At 37.6% G+C, this 23,355-nt stretch overlaps 1 protein-coding gene across 2 annotated transcripts; it reads right to left on the bottom strand.

Moving 5' to 3' along the window:
* Positions 1–8,918: 8,918 nt before the first annotated feature.
* LOC121789352 (glyceraldehyde-3-phosphate dehydrogenase, cytosolic-like) lies at positions 8,919–11,055 on the bottom strand. Of its 2 annotated transcripts, XM_042187838.1 has the most exons (11): positions 11,007–11,055; positions 10,812–10,912; positions 10,577–10,692; positions 10,400–10,499; positions 10,166–10,312; positions 10,025–10,085; positions 9,858–9,955; positions 9,641–9,783; positions 9,487–9,570; positions 9,308–9,397; positions 8,919–9,235 (listed from the first exon to the last, which is right to left on the bottom strand). In XM_042187838.1, the coding sequence occupies exons 1-11, from the start codon at positions 11,032–11,034 to the stop codon at positions 9,190–9,192; spliced, it is 1,014 nt and encodes a 337-aa protein (XP_042043772.1). In that variant the 5' UTR covers positions 11,035–11,055; the 3' UTR covers positions 8,919–9,189. The 2 variants fall into 2 exon arrangements, with proteins under 2 accessions (XP_042043772.1, XP_042043771.1); XM_042187837.1 differs by having other exon boundaries at positions 9,858–10,085.
* Positions 11,056–23,355: the final 12,300 nt, after the last annotated feature.

Below are 23,355 nucleotides of genomic sequence, written 5' to 3'. Positions count from 1 at the left end.
AACTGTTTTGATATTTTCGTGTACTTGTGTTGATATTCTCATATCATATGTTGATATTTGTAATACACTAAGTTGATATAAAAAAACACCCATAAAATTATCATATGATAACATAATGACGATATTACCATTTTGTTGATATTTTGTCTACTATTTATTGAAATTTGTGAGCTTTAATCTCATCCACTCATTTCAAAATTATTTCAAAATCATTTCAAAATCTAAGGAGGTAGATTTAGTCTTAATTTTGAATTATAGTGTTATAAGCATTAGAAGAAGACCCTATTCTACTATACGTTATTTATATTATATGATTATATCACTCTAACCAATAATATCTCCCACTTTCTCTCTTAATTAAATCAAATCCAAAGATATATCATATATGGCAAAGTATAGGGAGGCTGATGCAGATAGATTGCGACAGCCAGAAAGCTGTATTCATACTTGGTTATCAATTTTTACAAAAACATTAGGATTCGATTTTTGGTTAACAAATTTTATTTTGTAATCTTTATTTAAAACTATTTTAAGAACAGCTCACACAAAAAAATATATTGGTTAAATATTATCATTGAGATTTATGAAATTAAGAGTAAGCCAAAAATTAATAATTTTATTGAAATAACTAAATGTTGAATGCACAATCAAAGCTGAATCGAGAGACATTTTCGTTAAACTGGAAAGGAAATCTCATATCGAAAACTTGAAAAAGATTACAGCTTAATAAAATGAATTCTACTATAATTATATATACTTGGACAACCCTGCTGCATCGGTCAAGTCACTAGTATGCGTATACCTTGAGATTTTATTTTTAAATCTATGTTTCGTTTGAAATGTATTTTGTGGCTTAAATATGTTATTCGATTTAGGTCGTCAAGTTTTAACCTTTAATTCGTCATAGGTTGTTAGAATGTTTTTGGTTAATGATCCTTGTACTTCAACATTATCATTGATTTGATATTTGTTTTTGTTCTAAGTGATTTTAAAAAAAAATAATGCGTGTCCCTAGTGACGTCACATATTCGATTCTTAGGGGGAAAATTGCCTAAAAAGTCACAAACTTTGGAGAAAGTTTGGTTTTTCCCACAAACTATAAAAGTTGCGCCTAAAGTCACGAACTTTATCGGAGTGCAAATTTCCCAAAATATCCACCTGACAACATATTTCCGTTAAAAACTTATCCTACGTGGCATGGTGGAGGCGTGACTTGATAAAATTTTTGACTGGGCACAAAACGATATCGTTTTTGACTTCGCCGATTTCATCCCTAAACCGTTTGTCGACGATTTCACTCTTGTCGTTTACGTTTTCCATCGATTGAATTGGGGTTGCGCTTTCAAAATCAGCCAAAAAGGGGTTATATTACCTGAGTTTAAGGTTAAGCCAGAAATTTTGCCAAGTCATGCCTTCGGCATGCCACGTGGGATAAGTTTTTAACGGAAATATGCCACCGGGACGGATAGTTTGAGAAATTTGCACGACCTGATAAAGTTCGTGATTTTGGCACAACTTTTATAGTTTGTAGGAAAAACCAAACTTTCTTCAAAGTTTGTAACTATTTAGTCAATTTATCTATCCTCGATGGCTGGACGGTAGAAACACAATGATTTTCCGGTGAGGTGGGGGAAAATAATCCTCGTGTATTTGTGGAGAAGTATTTCAATGGTAGAGAAAAGAAAACATCTTTTACCAGTAGTCGCTCTGTCCATAAAATATTATTCAAGTTTGACTCAGCACTGATTTAAGAAATATAAAGAAAAATGAGTTGAAAAAGTTTGTGGAATGATGGTCTCATATTTATATATTAATTTTATAATAGAATATGAGTGTAAAGAGTTAGTGAAAAGTGTTGACTATTTACTAAAACTAGAAAAAAAGTAAAGTGAATAACTTTTCATGGACGAACTAAAATACCAAAATTAGACAACATTTCAGGAAGGGAGGAAGTATTTGTTTTACTCATATGCTTAGTCAAATCGTAGTGTTGTGTATTTATCCATAAGTAGACAGATGTCACTCACCTTGTGCATGTAGATGTTAACAATTTGAAGGGAGAGAGAATATATGATCTTGATATTTTCTGAGACGTGCTCGTACTACGTCGTTAAAAGTGATCGGTCACACATATCCAATATTCAATTCACTCCGTGGGTTCGGCAATAGGTCGTTCATATTTGACTCGATACAAATTTTAAGAAATAGGAATATTCATGAATGGAAGAAGTTAATGGAACATGAATTTTATATTAATATATTAATTTATAATAAAATTTGAATGTAAGTCAATGGAAAAGGAGTTTTCTTTACTAAAAATGAAAAAAAGGAAAAACATCTCATAGATAGACCAATATAATTTAATATTCTTTCCGTTTCTTAAAAGAAAAACTTTAGAAATTAATATAAAATTGGTAAAATAAAAGAGAGTTAGAGAAAAATAGGTTAAGTAAGAGAGATGAATAGAAAAAGTAATGGATGTAATGTTAGTGAATTGTAGGGTTCATTTTTAAAGTAGAAAGTTTATATTTATGAAAAATGGAATAAAATAGGAATGAATTTTTATTTTTAGGAGACAGAAGAAATATAATACATTGATTTTTTTATTCATAATCATTATTTGGAAGAGGTGACCAAAATAGGAACTGATATGTAGGCTCTTGTGGCTTCGAACCCCTCCCTGCACATTCTGTCTTACTAGATTCATTTTATTGAAAATACAGAGCAATAGCCATGCAAACCTTTATTTCACCACTTAAATTTTCATTGACATAAATTTTCCATATTCCCAATATCCATGAATAGGAAAAAGACAGGAAAGAAAATCGAAGTAGCCCCACAAACTATAATTGCTTTCTGCCAAAGAATGATCCATAACTTATTGTTAGTGTTTGAGCTCATCAAGATCGGATTGAGCTGGTGGAAGAATCAAGTCAGGAAATAGCCGTTGGGAACCGAAACAGAAACTAGCCGTTGGAAACGGTTATAACCGTTTTCGGCAAAAGGTGTTCGCCAAAGGTGTTCGCCAAAAGGTGTTCGGCAAAAGGTGTTCGCCAGAAGGTGTTCGCCAGAAGGTGTTCGGACAAAAGGAAGCTGTTCGGCAAAGGAAGCTGTTCGGCAAAGGAAGCTGTTCGGAAAAAGAAGCTGTTCGGCAAAGGAAACTGTTCGGCGGTTTTTCTTGATCGGTACTACTTAAGGAAGTTGCGATTCATTCCAGAACTAACAACAACAGAAATCAAAAAGTGATAGAGAGAGAATTCAAGAGAGGAAGTGTTATCTTTCAGCTGTGCGTTTTTAGCTCTCGAAGCAAGAAGTTTTCGGGCGAGTTGAGGGTTTTCCATCTTGTAAATTCTTGAGAGTTTTGAGTGCTCTTGTGTTTGTAATCTCTCGAGTGATCAATAAAGAAACACACCAGATTCTGCCCGTGGATGTAGGCTTACGCCGAACCACGTAATTCGCTTGTGTTCTTCCTTGCATCTTGTCATTTCATTAATTTCCTTTTCGATCATCACAACCATAGGTTCGTTCTTCACAACGTGGCGCCGTCTGTGGGAACTTCACCCACTGAATTGATCGAGAAGGCACAAAGTTTTGGGAGTTCTTTCTTTGTCCTCAAGAAGGCGCTCAACCTGTTTGAATAATGGCTGCAGCAAGGTTTGATGTTGAAAAGTTCACAGGCCGAAATGATTTTGGTCTATGGAGGCTGAAGATGAAAGCAATCTTGATGCAACAGGGTTTATGGGAAACCCTAAATGGTGGAGGCAGTAATGAGGGGGAGAAGCCCGAGCCTGATGAAAAGGAGAAGGCAAAGGCTCAAGACAGAGAGTACAAGGCATATAGTACCTTGATACTCAACCTCAATGACAGAGTCCTCAGAGAAGTTTCAAAGGAGGAGACAGCGGCTGGAGTTTGGTCCAAGTTGGAGTCATTATACATGGCCAAATCTTTGGCAAATCGGCTGCACCTGAAGCAGAAACTTCTCACTTTCAAGATTGCTGATGGAAAAGGTGTGTTGGAACAGCTCGAAGAATTTGGGAAGTGCATCGATGATCTTGAGAACATTGATGAAGAGATTAAAGATGAGGACAAGGCTCTGATGTTGTTGAATTCCTTGCCACCAAGTTATGAGCATTTCAAGGATGCTATACTTCTTGGTAGAGAGTCCAAGATTGGATATGAAGAGGTGTACTCTGCTCTAAAGCTCAAGGAAATCCAGAAATCTAATCCAAAGTCCACTGAAATGGTGTCTGAGAGTCTGAGTGTTACTGATCACAAGAAGAATGTGAAAAGAAAGTCACAGAAGAAGCCATGGAAAAACAAGACAGCTGACTGGAAAGAGACCAGATCATGCCATCACTGCAAGAAACCAGGCCACATAAAGAAGAATTGTTGGGTTTGGAAGAAGAAGCAGGCCGAGGAAGAGAATGGCAAGAACAATGCTGATATTGCAGAAGAGTTGGTGGTCCCGGAGGCTCTGTGTGTGACTGAGGACATGGAAGAACTTCCATGGATCATGGATTCTGGATGTAGCTTCCACATGTGTCCAACTAGAAGTCATTCTGAGGAAATCAAGAATGCAGCTGGATCAGTTTTGTTAGGAAATGACCAGATATGCAGAATCAGAGGAGTTGGGTCCATCAGGCTTAGACTTCATGATGGCTCCATCAGGTTACTCACTGGTGTGAGGTTTATTCCAGAGATTAAGAGGAATTTGATCTCTATTGGAGTGTTGGATGCAGCAGGATATAATTGCATATTGTCTGATGGGATTATGAACATCGTCAAGAATGGTGATGTTGTTATGATGGCTGAGAGAAAGAGAAGCCTATACTATCTAAAGGCAAGTGTGGTTACTGGATCTGTGAATCTGGTATTAGACTTAAGAATGTGGCATCTCAGACTCGGACACTTGGGAGAAAATGGAATCAAAGAATTGGCCAAGAAGGAGCTGATTAAGCTGGAAAATCCCAATGAGCAGTTGGGTTTGTGTGAGCAATGTGTGCTCGGAAAGAGTAAGAAACTGCCCTATGGGAGAGGAATTCACAGCTCAAGGTCACCACTAGACTATGCCCACAGTGACTTGTGGGGCCCAGCTACACCAGCTTCATTGGGTGGAGGTAGATACTTTCTATCCATTATTGATGATTTTTCTAGAAAATTATGGGTGTTTATCTTGAAGGAAAAGTCAGAGACATTCATGAAATTCAAGGAGTGGTGTAGGGAAGTGGAGGTGGAGAAAGGGTGTTCTTTGAAGTGTTTAAGAACTGATAATGGGCTGGAGTTTCTGAGTGGGGAGTTTGATTCTTTCTGCAAGCAGAAAGGTATGAAGAGGCATAGGACATCTCCATCTAATCCCCAACAGAATGGAGTCGCTGAGCGCATGAATAGAACCATCCTAGAGCGAGTTATATGTATGCTCTTTGGCTCTGGAATGGCTAAGAGATTCTGGGGTGAGGCTGTGAGTATGGCAGCAGTTCTCATCAATAGAAGTCCTTCTTCAGCTATAGCTTTTGACACTCCTGATCAGAGATGGTATGGAAAGGCCATGGATTATTCGAATATGAAGATTTTTGGTTGTATGGCTTATGCACACATCAGGCAAAGTAAGTTGGAGCCAAGGGCCTTGAGATGTGTGATGATTGGATACCAAAGGGGAGTGAAGGGCTACAGGCTGTGGTGCATAGAGCCAGGAAATCAGAAAGTTATTATCTCTAGAGATGTGCAATTTGAAGAAAGTAGGATGCCATTTCTGGAAAAGGCTCAAGAGAGCCAGAGGCCATCTCATTCTGAGAAAGAACCAGAGCCTGAGAGGATGGTGGAGATGGGTGTTCCAGAACCTGAGGAGGCTGAGGAATCAGTTCAGGTGGAGGTTTCTGGAGCAGATAGAACTGCTGAGCCTGAACAGCAGATGGGAAATCATAGTGAACAAGAAGAAGCAGGTGCTGATGTGTTGAACCCTGAGCAGCAGGATTTGGGTGACTATGTTCTAGCCAGAGATAGGGTCAGAAGAATCCCTAAACCATCTACAAGATACAGTGAAGAAGAATACTTGCTATATGCACTATGTGTTGCAGAAAACATAGAGTATGCAGAGCCTTCAAGCTTCAAGGAAGCTATGAGTTCTAAGGAGAGCAAGCAGTGGATGGAGGCTATGATAGATGAAATACAGTCCCTGATCAAAACAAGACATGGGTGCTTGTGAAGAGACCTTCCACACAAAAACCAGTGAGTTGTAAGTGGATATACAAGAAAAAATTGGAGGTTGGGAACAAGATTAGGTTCAAGGCTAGGCTTGTAGCTCGGGGTTCACACAAGAGGAGAGAATAGACTATAATGAAGTATTTTCTCCAGTGGTAAAGCATGCCTCAATCAGAATTTTGCTAGCTATAGTTACTCAAAGAAGTTGGTTTTTGGACCAACTTGATGTGAAGACAGCCTTTCTTCATGGAGAGCTTGAGGAAACTATATACATGAATCAGCCAGAGGGATTTGTGATACATGGGAGTGAAGATAAGGTTTGTCTACTAAAGAAAAGTCTATACGGTTTGAAGCAAGCAAGTAGACAATGGCATATCAAGTTTGATGAACATATGCAGAGTATGGGATTTATAAATTCCAGATATGATAGTTGTGTCTACTTCAAATCAAAGTCTGAGGGACCTGCTGTGTATTTGCTATTATATGTAGACGACATCTTGCTTCCTGGACCAGATAGACAGGAGCTAGATAGGGTGAAAGCCTTATTGAAAAAGGGATTTGAAATCAAGGATCTGGGGAGTGCTAGCAAGATTTTGGGAATGGATATATTCAGAAGTGCAGATAAGAGGGTGTTGTGGTTGTCCCAAGAAGGCTACATTCAGAAAGTACTGCACAAATATCAGATTGACAAGAGTAGAACAACCTCAGTTCCACTATCACAACAGACTAAGCTGTCCAAATCACAATGTCCCAGAAATCAGCAAGAAGAAAGAGAGATGAGCCAGATACCTTATTCCAACATAGTTGGGAGTGTGATGTATATGATGATATGCACAAGGCCTGATATTTCTCATGCGGTAAGCGTGGTGAGCAGATACATGTCCTGTCCGGGAAGAGAGCACTGGTTGGCTTTGAAAGGGATTCTCAAGTATCTTAAAGGAAGTAGTGATCTGGGAATAATGTTCAAATCAGAGAATGAAGGAGATAAGGATAGCATTATTGGGTTTTGCGATTCAGATTATGCAGCTAACCTTGATAATAGGCGCTCACAATCTGGGTACATATTTACCTTGTTCGGCTCCGCGGTGAGCTGGAAGTCTAATCTCCAATCCGTGGTGGCTCTATCGACGACGGAGGCAGAGTATATAGCTCTTGCTGAGGCAGTAAAGGAAAGCTTCTGGCTTAGGGGTATAGTTGGTGATTTTGGGGTGAAGCAAGAGAATGTTGTGATCAAGTGCGACAGCAATAGCGCGATTTGTCTTTCGAAACATCAGACATATCATGAACGCAGCAAACATATAGACGTGAGGCTGCATTTCATTCGAGATGAGGTTGAGAAGGGTGCGGTGAAGATTGAGAAGGTCAGCACCGAGCACAATGCGGCTGATGCACTTACTAAAGCCCTACCGAGATCCAAGTTCCGACATTGCTTGGATTTGGTTGGGGTGGTCCGAAATTTGTAAGTATGGGAAGGAAGGTGGAACTGGTGGTGATGGATCTTAGATTGCTCAAAGGTGGAGGATTTGTTAGTGTTTGAGCTCATCAAGATCGGATTGAGCTGGTGGAAGAATCAAGTCAGGAAATAGCCGTTGGGAACCGAAACAGAAACTAGCCGTTGGAAACGGTTATAACCGTTTTCGGCAAAAGGTGTTCGCCAAAAGGTGTTCGCCAAAAGGTGTTCGGCAAAAGGTGTTCGCCAGAAGGTGTTCGCCAAAAGGTGTTCGGACAAAAGGAAGCTGTTCGGCAAAGGAAGCTGTTCGGCAAAGGAAGCTGTTCGGAAAAAGAAGCTGTTCGGCAAAGGAAACTGTTCGGCGGTTTTTCTTGATCGGTACTACTTAAGGAAGTTGCGATTCATTCCAGAACTAACAACAACAGAAATCAAAAAGTGATAGAGAGAGAATTCAAGAGAGGAAGTGTTATCTTTCAGCTGTGCGTTTTTAGCTCTCGAAGCAAGAAGTTTTCGGGCGAGTTGAGGGTTTTCCATCTTGTAAATTCTTGAGAGTTTTGAGTGCTCTTGTGTTTGTAATCTCTCGAGTGATCAATAAAGAAACACACCAGATTCTGCCCGTGGATGTAGGCTTACGCCGAACCACGTAATTCGCTTGTGTTCTTCCTTGCATCTTGTCATTTCATTAATTTCCTTTTCGATCATCACAACCATAGGTTCGTTCTTCACACTTATAGACATACATACATAGATTCTGCCCATGCTACGACATTTGAACCACTATTATACTATCAACATGATTAATGATCAAAGGGATATATCCGACCTTTAATCCTAACAAAATTACTCCCTCCGTCCCTGAAAATTTGTCCCAACTTTCCATTTTCGGCCGTCCCCCAAAATTTGTCCCATTTCACTTTTACCATTTTTGGTAGTGGGCCCCATATTCCACTAACTCATTCCTACTCACATTTTATTATAAAACTAATATATAAAAGTAGGTCCCACAATCCACCAACTTTTTCAACTCACTTTTCATTATATTTCTTAAAACCCGTGCCCGGTCAAACCGGGACGAATTTTGGGGGACGGAGGGAGTATTTTACTAAGGCACCAACTATTAATTGTATCTCATACTAAATTAATTTCAATGCTACTTTAAATATTTAATTAACTCTCAATTTTGTTAATTTTTGAATTAGTTATGATTTCTGCATCTCGAGGGCCTTTCATGTTCTTATACTCCTACTAGACTAGACTAGACTATGTTCAATTACATCATAAAAGTGTTGAGTTGAAGTAAATATTTGTTTTTGAGAGTTGAGTTGTATCAAATACGAGTAGAGGAAATGATTCCATTGCAACAAAATTTGGCAACACTAATACCTACTACTATATAAGCATGATGAAATCCATGAGAAAAAACTTATCCTCATCACAACATTTAAATTATTTCCAACTACCTAACCAATTTTGGAAACTGAGATAGATTAGCATGTGATGCCGACGAAATTATTACGCTCGTGCAAGGCAACATAACCAGGTCAAGCGACAGACGCCATGTGTCGGATCAAGTCCACAACGCGGTTGCTGCATATCCAACGCAATGTTACTACCCAATTTGTGATCAAGGTGAAGTTGAAGTTGAAGTTGTTTGTTTACCTGTAGCCCCATTCGTTGTCGTACCAAGAGACAACCTTAACGAAGTTCCCATTCAGCGCAATTCCAGCCTTGGCATCGAAGATGCTAGACCTGTTCAACACCAAGCCAGTGTATGAGCAATACAAGGAAACCAACATGATCATCATGTTTAGTTGTTTGAGTAGAGAACTCTGACTGACCTGCTGTCACCAATGAAGTCGGTTGAAACGACATCGTCTTCTGTGTATCCCAAAATCCCCTTCATTTTACCCTCTGATTCTTGCCTGCATAAAATGGTTGAGAAATGGCAAAGTAAAGAAGAGTATTGAGAGAGAGGAGTGATATGTAGTATACTTGATCACAGCCTTGATCTCATCGTACGAGGCTGCCTTTTCGAGCCTAGCAGTGAGATCAACGACTGAGACATCAACGGTTGGGACACGGAAAGCCATTCCAGTAAGCTTTCCATTCAGTGCAGGAAGTACTTTCCCTACAGCCTGTCAATTCATTCATTACACATCCATTTTCAAAATGCCATTTACTTCAACAAACATGTTAGTATTAAAGCTACCTTAGCAGCACCAGTGCTGCTAGGAATGATGTTAAACGAAGCCGCTCTTCCACCTCTCCAGTCCTTCATCGAAGGACCATCCACCGTCTTCTGTGTTGCTGAACAACAACAACAACACACGCTTAATGCATCGAACAAAATAACGAGAAAATTGTAATTAGACATACCGGTCATGGAGTGCACAGTCGTCATCAGCCCCTCAACAATACCAAACTTGTCATTGATAACCTAAAACAACACAACTAAAAATCAGTAAATCGCGATTCACTTCCTTGAAAAGAAACAGTAACAGAGAGGGAAGAACGAACCTTGGCCAACGGGGCTAGACAGTTGGTAGTGCAACTAGCATTCGAAACGATATTGATGTCCTTCTTATAATCCTTCTCATTCACACCAACAACAAACATGGGCGCATCCGCGCTCGGGGCAGAAATTATAACCTTTTTCGCACCTCCCTAAATCATCACGAAACCAACCCTCTCTCAAAACTAAAGCTAAACAACACGAACGAGTGAATAAAAATCATACTAGTATGCACAAACCTTGAGATGTGCTGATGCCTTGTTTGTGTCAGTGAAAACTCCAGTCGACTCGACCACATAATCAGCTCCGGCCTGGCCCCATGGGATTTCCTCGGGGTTCCTATTCATACACCATCAACTGAATTGTATGAACTAGACGAGCTAGCAACGATGTGGATGAGGGAGATAAATTAATACCTCATGCCAAATACAGTCACCGGCCTGTCGCCAAAGAGCAAGGTCGTGGAATCCTTAACCTTCAGCTCGTGCTTCTTCCACGGACCGTGAACACTGTCGTATTTGAACATATATGTCTGCCACATACATCGATTTCTTAGTTACAGCAACAGACGATGATGAACTGAATAAAATAAAAAAAAACAGAGAATTATTCGATTCGAGCAAAAACAAAGAATGAAGAGAATGATATTACCATGTAATCAGTGGTGATGAATGGATCATTAACAGCAACAAGCTCAACATCATCACTCAACAGGGCAACTCTGGCGACCAGACGCCCGATTCTTCCGAATCCTACGCTCAATCATTTTCCGGTAAATACATATATTTATGGATAATATCATCAAAATATATAGGGAAAAAAAGCAAAAAATGAAGGAACAATTACCATTAATCCCGATCTTGATCTTCGCCATGATGAAGAAAAATAGAGAGAAAAAGAGATTGGAATAGAGAATGTGTAGCAGAGTTTGAGTAGTGTGTGTATATATAGGAGTAGAAGAAATGTGGATTCAATGTGGAGCTTAAACATTAAACACGTGCGAATAATTTACTTGGATAACCGTTTTTCGCGGCAACTTTGTGATTTAGTTTTACACGGTCTTAACCAATAATTAATGCATCACATATCATTTAATACTATGTGTTACAGATAATAAAAACTGTAGTTTTGAAGTATTTGGTATGAATAATTCGAGAATGATGTTTATATTATTGGAAAATAATTAAAACCAAATGATGAAAATGATACAAAAGCAATTTGTAAGGAATCACTAGAAAATAATGCTTCATTATCCTTTCCATTAATCCAATCAACTTTTGCTTCAATTTCAATGGAGTGTCATATTTCGATTTTTGGAGCTGAGCAACAAACTCTTAGAGCATCCACAACCGTGCTCTTGCCAGCGGCACGGTTGTGGGCCCGGGCGGTACTATTCATGCCTGCTCTCTGACAAGAGCACAACACCCACAACTGTGCTCTTCCGCAAGGACGAACACAATTAATTTAAAATTCAATTAAACAATAACATTTCCATAATATTAAAATTCATTTAAAAACCACAATAAATATTACAAATGACAAATAAAATTAAACATTACATAATTAAAATCCTAAAAATGAAAAATTACATAATTAAAATCCTAAAAATTAAAAATTACATAATTAAAATCCTAAAAATTAAAAATTACATAATTAAAATCCTAAAAATTAAAAAAACCACTACTCGTTGCCGAATTTCGCCCACATGTGGTTGATTAGGTCTTCTTGTAGTTGATTGTGGATTCGAGTATCGCGCATTGTGTGTCTTGTCTCGATCCTCTGGCCAACCGTCGTATGCTCGCCTCGGCGTGGGGGAGACCTCGCTGTTGAGCTTCCGGCTCCGTCCTCGTCGTAGAAGCTAGCCGCCCTCGGCCCTTCGTCGGCTATAATCATGTTGTGTAATATAATACACGTGAACATGATGTCGGCGATATTATTCATGTACCACAGCCGAGCCGGGGCCTTCACAATGTTGAATCGAGCTTGAAGGACCCCGAAGGCTCTTTCGACGTCCTTCCGCGCTGACTCTTGACGCTGCGCAAAAAGAACCCGTCTCGGGTCGTGCGGGTTGTGGAGCGTCTTCACGAACGCCGACCACCTAGGGTAGATACCATCGGCGAGATAGTAACCCATGCGGTATGTATTTCTGTTGATGGTGAAGTCGATCGCCGGTGCTACACCATTCATCACATCATTGAAGAGTGGTGAAGAATAGAGCACGTTCAAGTCGTTGTTAGATCCGGCAACGCCGAAATATGCATGCCAAATCCATAGGCGATAGTCGGCGACCGCCTCAAGGATAAGTGTTGGGCCGCCGCCTTTGTGACCGCTTAAGTGTTGCCCCCTCCAAGCAGTCGGACAATTCTTCCACCTCCAATGCATGCAGTCAATGCTGCCAAGCATTCCGGGAAAGCCATGGACTGATTCATGAAGACGAAGCAACCGTGGGCAATCATCGGTGGTGGGTGCCCGAAGGAATTCATCCCCAAAAGCAGAACTAACACCCTCTCAAAAATTCTTTAAACAAAGGATTCCAGTGGACTCACCGATATGCAAATACTCGTCGAAGATGTCGGCCGTTTGCCCAGTAGCGAGTTGTCGGATGGCACACGTACACTTCTGCAACGCCGTGATACTTTGCCGGCCGGCTGCATCTACACCTGTTTGAAAGTATTCAACACGTGCGGACAATGTGTTGACAATTCGCATGAACAAGCGCTTTGACATGCGAAAACGGCGCCTGAAGTAATCTGCCGGAAACCGCGGATGGTCGGCAAAGTAGTCGGCAACGAGCCTTTCGTGGGCTCCCTCCCGGTCACGATGGATGTAGTGGCGATTTGATCTAGTGCGTTGAGGAGGATGAGCGGGGGTATTCGCCGCGACATATGCTTCGTAAGCGGCACGATGTTGTTCGTAGTATTCTTGTTCTTCGCGCTCCGCTTCCGCCATGAGATGAGTGAAATCCATTTGATGTTTTGAGTGAATGTTGAATGTGTTGATAGTTTGTATAAGAATTATGAATGAGAGATGAATTGATGTGATAAATGAGTGATGAGTGTGTGTATTTATAGATGATTTTGGGGAAAAAAAAAATAAAAAAAAATCAAAAAAATTCAGAAAAAACGGCCATATTTTTGGGATTTGGAAAATATATATATTTTTTATTTTTTAGCATTATTTATAATTAAATACCGATTTTTTTTTAAAAAAATAAAAAATGTTTAAACACAACGGCTATGCCGTTGACGAATGGGAGCGCGCCACGTGTGCGTCCGCTGGCACGGACGTGCTCGATACATCGAGCAGCGCCGTGCCAGCGGCGCGAGCGCAGCAGCGGCGGATGGCGTCCGTGCCAGCGGCGCGGACGGCGGTGGCGACGGACGCCACCGCTGCACATGCTCTTAAACCACCACTGAGTTAATTAAGTAATTCAGCTAGTAATCTTGTTAGTAATAAAATATGCAGATAAATCCTCTATGTCAATGGTTCTCACTATAACCACATTCTTACAATTTGCAATATATCTAGTTTTTGTCTAAACCGAGAAAATTTTTTAAGAGAAGAAATTAATATATGTAAATTAGTTTGTTATTGCAACTAGTGTCAGCCCACGCGACACAAGATATTTTTTATTTTATTAATTAGACATTGTGAATAAGTAAAATAAAATAAAAAATAATATCATTACATAAGATTAAAAAGTAAAATGCAATACGTTATAGTCACAATATGTTAGATAATTATAGATATAAAATTAAATAAGTTTTAAATTAAATCAACATGGAAATATTTGTTAATTACAACACTTATATAGGTCTTTACAACAAAGAAAATTACCATCCTTAACACATACACACTTTAATATTAAAATACTATCAATATTAAATTGATATAAATATTTAATATACAACTAAAAAATATAACTAGGACAATGATATCGCCATACAAAGATAAAATAATGAACAACAAAACAAATAAAAAAACACACATATATAAACATTAGAACAATAAAACAAAAATTGTAAGTCATGAAAAACCTTATTTGTAAACAATCTTAACCATACAATAATAAGAACATCAAAATAGAGAAAAAAGCTATAGTAAAACACAAACCACATCTACCGCTGCCTCTTCTTTAGCCTTATTTTTCTCCTTAATCTCTAAATTGGTGATTTATGAATTATGCATATGCGCAAATACAAATGTGATATTTTATGTTTTTTGTCTTCTTTGCTTCCTTTCGCCATTTCGTTCACTTTAGATGTTTTTCTTTGCATGAAAATTATGAAAGTGACGAAGTGGCGACGAATATGTAAAGCTGTACAAAATATTATAGATAGTCAACAACTTATGTGATATCATTATTTGTAAAAAAAAAATATTATAGCCTAGACGGAAAAATAAAACAAATTAACATAAAGAAAATACTTAGATATGAATTAATATCACTAAAATAGAATGATCTTCAAAATAGAATTTAAAAGCGCTCTTTGCCTTTTACCATCTTTTGCACAACTCTGTCTCCATTACCTCGACTCACATTTTTGGCTCTTCGTCTTTCACTCTCACACATGACACCTGCTCCACATCATTTATGGTTTCCACAATCAGGGGCGGATCTATGTAGTGTATTAGTGGGGCAATTGCCCCTCCTCAAAACATATACTCCCTCCGTCCCATTAAATATGCAACATTTGCTTTTCGGCAAAGGATTTTATGTAGTGTTGTTTTGTGAGTTAATGAAGAGAGAGTAAAATAAGAGAGAAGAACAAGTAGAGAGAGTATTGTTTCCATTTTTAGAAACATTTCATTTTTAATGGGACAAACCAAAAAGGAAAACGTTTCATTTCTAATGGGACAGAGGGAGTATATCAATGCTAATTTTTTTAAATTTACCAATTTACTTATGATTTTCTCTTAAATGCCCCTTCTTAATATTTCAAAATTTGTTGATAATATATTTTTGCCACTTCTCACATCAATTCCTGGCTTCGCCCCTGCCCACAATGATAGAACATGTATTTATAGACAAAGATCACCAACAATTTTTAAAACCTTCAAATGCAACTAAAATCACAAAAATAAAAAAACATTTATCTAGCTAATAAATAGTAATTAAAACAAACGTCCAAGATATGGACTATAGTATAGAGCCATTCACTAAATTGTGAATAAATAATTGAAATAATTTTTGAAATTATGAGTAAATAATTGAAATTGTGAGCATGAGATTTCTAATTATTATGATTGAGAAAAAACGGTTAGAGTATTGAGAAAAGGGCGAAGATCCTCCTCATCATTTTTTGGCTATGATAAATGATGAAACATATGTACTCCTACATGATTCTGAAATGATTCTACGAAGAAGACTTTTTCAAAAATAATAGTATTATTATTACAAGGCATAGATTAGGCATGGATGATCTGAAAAAATATACAACTTGACATAAATTAAATAATATTTTGAAATCAATTGTGACAAATTATATCAAAACAAATGTAGATAAAGTTAAATAATGACACTTTATTCATGGGTATTTATTGTATGCGTTAAACGTGGGCTGGAATTAAGGGGATGGACCAAATAAATTGGACTTGATAATTAGCAAATAGATATAAATTGGAGTAGTATGTACTGCATTCCTACAAACGGTTTATTATTATTGTAGTATGTTATGTTTTAATATATTCTTAAATATTATTGTAGTATGTTTAATGGATTATATCTTAATTTTCAAGTTATCTAACTTTTATTGAATATATATTAATAAATTATATTATGTTTATTGCATATAGATACTATTACTTAGTTTTTTCAAAATTTAAACTAATATAAAAATAATTAATATCTATAAAAATATTCTTTAAAATAATATAAATACTTTAGCGGTTACATTACTCAATCCATAACTTTATTTAGGTACTTAACATCCACGTATTCCACCCACGTATCCAACATGTCCAATGTGCTGTTGTATAGTGTAAAAATGATAAATTTGAATACAAGAATAAACGGCTCAGTTAATTATTTCATGATTGTACCTATTTCTAAAACGCCTAAATTAGTTGCAGTTACAAAATTTGGTGACCAAATATTTAGATTTACAAATAACCTCATAGATATAATTAGATTTTAAAATAGGTTCGATGATAATTAATACTAATAAATATATACTACAATATTACTACATTTGATAAATAATGTAGGAATATATTATGTCAAAAATAGTTTCTCCGTTAAAATTCATCAATTTTTTCCAATTGTTGTTATATACGAATATGTGTGTGAAATAAGAAAGATTCCATTTAAGTAGTACTTATCAATTCTATAATATATATAGCTAAATTAATATATGGTAAATATCCTTAAATTCGCCCTCAAAATAAGCCGCCAAGATTACAATTTTATATGTAATCTTTTTACTTCCTAAACTCATTGGCTATATCAAAATTCAAATAAAAGGAATATAAGCAACCGCCTGCATCTTCTCTTCTCTTTCACCATACACAATTCATCCGGTCTTGTTCCCCACTTTAGGGGTGAGCAAAAAAACCGGAAACCGAATATCCGAACCGAATCAAACCGAAATTTTGAAATTCGGTTCGGTTTTTTCGGTTTTTCGGTTCGGTTCGGGCGAAAAAAAACCGAAAAACCGAAAAACCGAATTATATATATTCTATTAATTTAATATATTATATTATATTATATATAATATATATATTCTTTTAATATATTCTACTATATAATATATATTATATGTATTATTAATTTTATATTATATATAAATATTCTATTAGTATATATAAAATAAAATAAAATACACATATATAAATATATATTTATATTATATTTATTTTTTTCAGGTTTTTCAGTTTTTTTTTCCGGTTTTTCGGTTTTGTTCGGGTTTTTCGGTTTTTTAAGTTAGGTTTTCAGTTTTTCGGTTTCGGTTTTTCGGTTTTTCGGGTTCGGTTTGGTTTGAATTTTGAACTAAATTCGGTTTTTCGGTTTTGGTTCGTTTTTGGCAAAAAACCGAACCGAAACCCGAATGCACACCCCTACCCCACTTATTCCTTGTTGAAGAAGATTTAAGGTTGAAGCTCATTCTTGTTTCTGGGTAGTGCAACTTCACAAACACAAATGCAACGAAAGGATGCAGATCATTGATCAAAGTGCCAAATATATATATAATATAGGGGAGCGTTATTCTCCTTTTCACATCTTAGATCATTTTTCCTTCTTAATATTACGCATTAGATCTAAGGCATCAACGGATCAGATTGATTCTATAAAACTGGTTCCGTGTTGCATTATAGAAGGTGGTTGTATGCATTACAGGGTTATTATTGACATTTGACGGAAAAGTAACTGCCACATTTTGGTATCTGCGAATAATGCACCACATGGTCACGAGTAATGCATATAATTGACTATATAATGCACAATATGTGAACTGCAATGCATACGAATAAGATGTACCATGTTATGATGTTTGGACACACGTTTCTTGTTTCCCCTAAGGGTTTAATAAGCTTAGGGGCTAGGGTATAGTACGTAGACACGTATGTAATCTTCACATGGTAACGAGTAATGGATATAATTGACTATATAATGCACAATTTGTGAACTGCAATGCATACGAACAAGATGTGCTGTGTTATGATGTTTGACACACGTTTCTTATTTCCCTAAGGGTTTAATAAGCTTAGGGGCTAGGGTATAGTACGTACGCATTAATAACAAAATTATAAAACGATACGAATAATTCACCTAATTGTCACGAGTAATGGATGTTATTAACTATATAATGCACAATATGTGAACTGCAATGCATACGAATAAGATGTACCATGTTATGATGTTTGACACACGTTTCTTGTTTCCCCTAAGGGTTTAATAAGCTTAGGGGCTAGGGTATAGTACGTAGACATTACTAACAAATTGTTGTTATTGGAATATACGTATGTGCATTATTTGGTTTAGGTAGTGCATTATGTAGCTGTTAATTGTCATTATCTCAGTATATTATGTATTATTAGAGGTATTGTGTATATGGGTTAATCAACGGATTGAAGATTACATACGTGCATTTAGTAATGTCTACGTACTATACCCTAGCCCCTAAGCTTATTAAACCCTTAGGGGAAACAAGAAACGTGTGTCAAACATCATAACATGGAACATCTTATTCGTATGCATTGCAGTTCACATATTGTGCATTATATAGTTAATAACATCCATTACTCGTGACAATTTGGTGAATTATTCGTATCGTTTTATAATTTGTTATTAATGCGTACGTACTATACCCTAGCCCCTAATCTTATTAAACCCTTAGGGGAAACAAGAAACGTGTGTCAAACATCATAACACAACACATCTTGTTCGTATGCATTGCAGTTCATAAATTGTGCATTATATAGTCAAATATATCCATTACTCGTTACCATGTGAAGATTACATACATGTCTACGTACTATACCCTAGCCCCTAAGCTTATTAAACCCTTAGGGGAAACAAGAAACGTGTGTCAAACATCATAACACAACACATCTTGTTCGTATGCATTGCAGTTCACATATTGTGCATTATATAGGCAATTATATGCATTACTCGTGACCATGTGGTGCATTATTCGTAGCGGTTTCCAGCCATTATTAGATTACTATTGTACCCTCATAATGCACAAAATAGGACAAATAATGCAACACGGGATTAATTACCCAATGTTGATCTTGACCGTCCATTTCTCTAATCTAATGGCTGATATGAAGAAGGAAAAAGGAGGAAATATAAGAAAAGAAAATGAATACATCCCTATATATATATATATATATATATATATAGTCTCATTATTCACAAATCCACTCTTAAAGACCGAACCACCGAACCATACCAAATTAGGGTTTTTAGATATAGTTTTTTATGGATGAGAGACACAAATTTATCAATTATTTTCGCCTTCATCACGAGCCTATTTTAATTCATCTGAAGGTAAATAAGTCGTACTAACATGTTACGAAGATTTAACTTCATTCCAGTAGGTTTTTACTTCATTCTAGTAGGATTATTACTTCATTCTAGTACGTAAATGCGGTTTCGCCGTCGCATGCCGTTCTTTCTCTCTACAATATCTATCACCACCGCCACAACGCTGATATGGTGTAATAAACACATGGAATGATGTAATAAATTATTGGAATGAAGTATGTGTAGAAGCATTTGAAGTCCTATTGGAATGAAGTAAAAACCTTATCTAATGAAGTAATAACGTTTCTGAATGAAGTAATAAACGCACTTGAATAAATTGCATTTTTTAATGTAAATAAAGTAAAAACTCAGGTCAATGAATTCAAATGAAACATATGTTGAATAATTTCAAAACCTATTGGAAGAAAGTAAAAACATGTTGTAATTTCAAGGTATTATGTACGGAATGAAGTAATAAACCTATACAATGAAGTAAAATGAGCTTGTAATGAAGACCGAAAAATTTACACAGCAGCACATCTCATCAAATAAACTAGATCTAATGGCCCAGATTTGGTCTCTAGTTCGGTCTTTAAAATTAGTTCGACATTGATCACAACTCTATATATATATATATATATATATATATATATATATATATAGGTTGTGATCAATGTCGAACTCTTCTTAAAGACCGAACTAGAGACCAAATTTCATCCATCCATTAATCACATCTAATGGTTATTAATAATTACTGATTTTTTTATTCAATTAAATTGGTAAAGGGTAGTTTAGGAATGTGCGGCTCTTCTTCCCTTTCCAAATCCAACCAACTTCTCTCTCTACAATTCTCTCTCATCGTCCCTGCCACCATTTCATCTTCTCTATCTCTCCCTCATCGGTGCTTCTACGACCACCGCTCTCTTCAACCATGTCTCATCGGCGTGCACCGGTGCTCCTTCCGCCATGTCTCATCGGCGTTTGAAGAGGTAACTGGGTGCGTAGGTGTCGTTCAAGTGAGGATATATCCTACTGGCAGGATAAAGATCCTAACTAAGCCTAGACCTCGTCTTCAAAGATTCCTCAACCCACTTCTACTGATCAGTATAGTGGAGGTAAGGGTCGAATCCCACAGAGATGGTGCGTTTAAACTACTGCGGTGATATTTTGGAGGGTTGGTTAGCTACCACGCTCGGGTTGAGTTTCTACCTAGGCGAGTAATTAAAGGGTGGCGTCCTACTGACTAGGATGGGGGAGCAGATCATGGAATGCAACTGTGTACGTGGAAATGAGGGGACATGGTGTAACAGAAATTGTTTGGAAAGGACGGTATTTCTATTTTTGGCTAAACAGAATATTCAGAGTGTAGTGGAGGTAGTGGTGACTAGGCTGACAGATCTGCAGGTACAACCAGAGGTGAAGGACAAAAGAAAGCAAAAGTAAATAAAAGTAAGGTGGTCCCCAATCTGGATGTAGACATCGTCTTCTCCAACAACACAAATTAAACTCAGATAACAATTCCAGATCCAACCCGGCAAACGCAGATTAACAACTCGCGAACACAGATCTAAAACTAAGAAATCAAATCTGAAATCAAACGCTGAAACTGGACTTCTGCATGCTGGTCAACATGAAAGATCGATTCAGAAAATAAAACGAAGCCTTGCATGCAACGATCTACTTCCAGATCAAACAGTACTTGTTTACCTATCCTAAAGAAATTTGTTACGTAACAGAATTTAGAGATTTAGCACTTAAAACACCGAGAAACCTTAGATCTAAGCTAACTAGACAAGGAAATAAAAGAACACTACAATGAACGAAACGGAAATCAACTTCATAGCATTAACACGTTCGGATATCCAAAGCAAGCATTTCAAAAAACAACAAAATCCCAAAATGTAACAGAAATCCAACGTAAAGACGGAGAACTAATTAAACTACGAAAGCAATTTAAAAATTGTTTGCCACTCCGGGCGATAAAATCTCTGACTGGAACTACGATCTAGCTAACTGGAACGGACGATGACTGGAACTCGGAACATTCTGAACGTCAGGTGATCATGGCTCGGCGAGGCAAGAAGTGGGACACGGCTGAAAGACTGAAATTCCGAGAGAACTCTCTACCTAAAGATGATGGTGAATTGAAGTCTATCTCCCGCTCTTTCTCTCTCCAACTTGGCTACCTTTTATAGGGAGGCTACCCTTGATTTTAGGGTAAATCCTCGCTGCAATTTGACTTCTTTGCCCTTAATTGTGGGTAATCCATCCCAGCTATCCGTCTTCTTCATCTCAAGCCGTTTTAGCACGTATACGGATCAGTATGAGACCATGCTGGCGCTTTTTTTTTTTCTACCCGAACACTCCGGAACTTCCCTACTGGCCAGAACACTTATCCTGCACACTTTGAGCAACTGCTTTGCAAATTAAATCATTTAAACCTGTAATACTGACCAGTAACCGAGGCCTAGAATACGACTTATCAAACTGCTCACACTTACCACATGCTTGCCCTCAAGCGTGAAGAACAAACAAAAGCAATAAGTCGCATTCTAGCCTGGTTACTTCCCTGCCCGACTCTACCTAAAACTGGACTCTAGACTACAACGACGAAGAAGAAGAAAACACAAAACAAACACAGAAAACACATAAAACACTAACAGATTGGGCTACATTTTTCAACCATCCCTCCCCTCGGGATCAGGTGCAATCCGGCCTTAGACAGCCTTGAACTTCTGCCGCCCCCTTTTCTCTCCCTCAGTACATCTGCTTGTCAAGATCGCCCACACTCTCGGTCAACCACTAGGTTCACTCAGTCACTCGCACCTCACCAGGAACGTTAGGACTGAATTCTCTCATCATGCTCAACCACAATTGCTTTGGACTTAGATCTCACGTGCAGCTACTGAAGGACTTTAAGGCTTGTAACGGGGTTGGGTTGTAGTGTTTTGGGTAGATGTTCCTAAGGCTCTAAGGTTCAAAAACTTCTATTTAATTTATGAAGGGGGATTGTGTGCATCAGGCTTCTGATCAGTTGCTTTTCTTAGCTGGTGCTTCTGGCTTGAGTTTCCAACTGGTTAGTAGGCTTCTTGTGGCTTCGCCACCTTATTCCTTCATTTTTTTGTGTGGTCAAATCTCTGACCATTTTCTTCTTTTCTTTCTTTCTTCCTCTTTTTTTTCGTGGCTTCGCCACCCTTATCCTTCTCTTTTTTTTGGACCTGGAATGTCTCCCTGGTCGATTTTTCTCTAACTTTCCTGCCCAGCGCTGGTTTCTGCTTTTTTCACACTTCTTCCTGGCCAGTAAGCTCCATTTGTTTCATGCCTTACACACAGTCCAGGGGCTAGGGGTGTTTATCTGGGTATAAAAGGTTAAGAAAAAAAGGGTTCTAAAGGTGGTGGTTTTCTTTTTTTTTTTTTTTTTTTTTTTTTTTTTTATGGGGGGGGTTCCTACTGCCTTCAGTATTTGCTACCCGTGGATCACTTCACCCTCTAGGCAAATTGTGGCAGCCTCTCTTTTCTTTAAGTGTATGTGGAAAGTGGTTCCACTTTAAGGCTTATAACTCACATTTTAGAGGGCTTTCGTGTTTGGCTCTAAGTGTGGGCTTTTTCTCTCATACTCACATCATCCATACTGGTCAGGAGGTACTAAGGAGAGTGGTTTCGGTTTTCCCAGCTTGTCTTATCTCCCTCAATTCCCTCACTCCAGCTCAGGACGGTTGAGTTTTTAAGCCCAATCAGCACACAACATAAAAAAAAAACTAGACCTAAAAAACACAAAACGAGCACAAACACAGAACACACATATATACATCATAACTGGCCATTTACGTCCCCTCCTACCTTCACAAAGTGTCTGCCCAGATAAGGCTGTGAAGTGAAAAAAAGTACTGGCCAGTATGGTAAGACACAGCAGACAACAAAATCAAAACAAAAATAACAACTCAAACAGAAACTTCTCACACTTAGGCTATGGAAGGCTAAGTGGGAGAGGTTTGAACACCGGACAAAGTCCACTAAACAAAGAAACACGTATATACAAAAGAACACATTAAACATGCTACCAAGAAACAAACCCTAACTTTCTCACACTTAGACTATGGAATAGGCTAAGTGTTATGAAGTGGGTTTGCTCGCAAACACAGATTATACTACCTAACCGAATACCACAACATAACAAAAATACGAAAAGTTAAAAAAGCTTAAAAAAAACTAACTTGGTCAGTAGGG

This window comes from Salvia splendens, unplaced genomic scaffold (genome assembly GCF_004379255.2).
Source record: "Salvia splendens isolate huo1 unplaced genomic scaffold, SspV2 ctg220, whole genome shotgun sequence".
Classification (NCBI taxonomy): Eukaryota; Viridiplantae; Streptophyta; class Magnoliopsida; order Lamiales; family Lamiaceae; genus Salvia; species Salvia splendens.
This window is presented reverse-complemented; position numbering and strand designations above follow the sequence as displayed.

Coding starts and splice junctions, on each gene's coding strand:
- LOC121789352 (XM_042187837.1), bottom strand. CDS start 11,034: ATGGCGAAGATCAAGATCGGGATTAATG. Junction 10,913..11,006: donor GATCAAGATCGGGATTAATG/GTAATTGTTCCT, acceptor GATTGAGCGTAG/GATTCGGAAGAATCGGGCGT. Junction 10,313..10,399: donor AGGCATCAGCACATCTCAAG/GTTTGTGCATAC, acceptor GTGATGATTTAG/GGAGGTGCGAAAAAGGTTAT.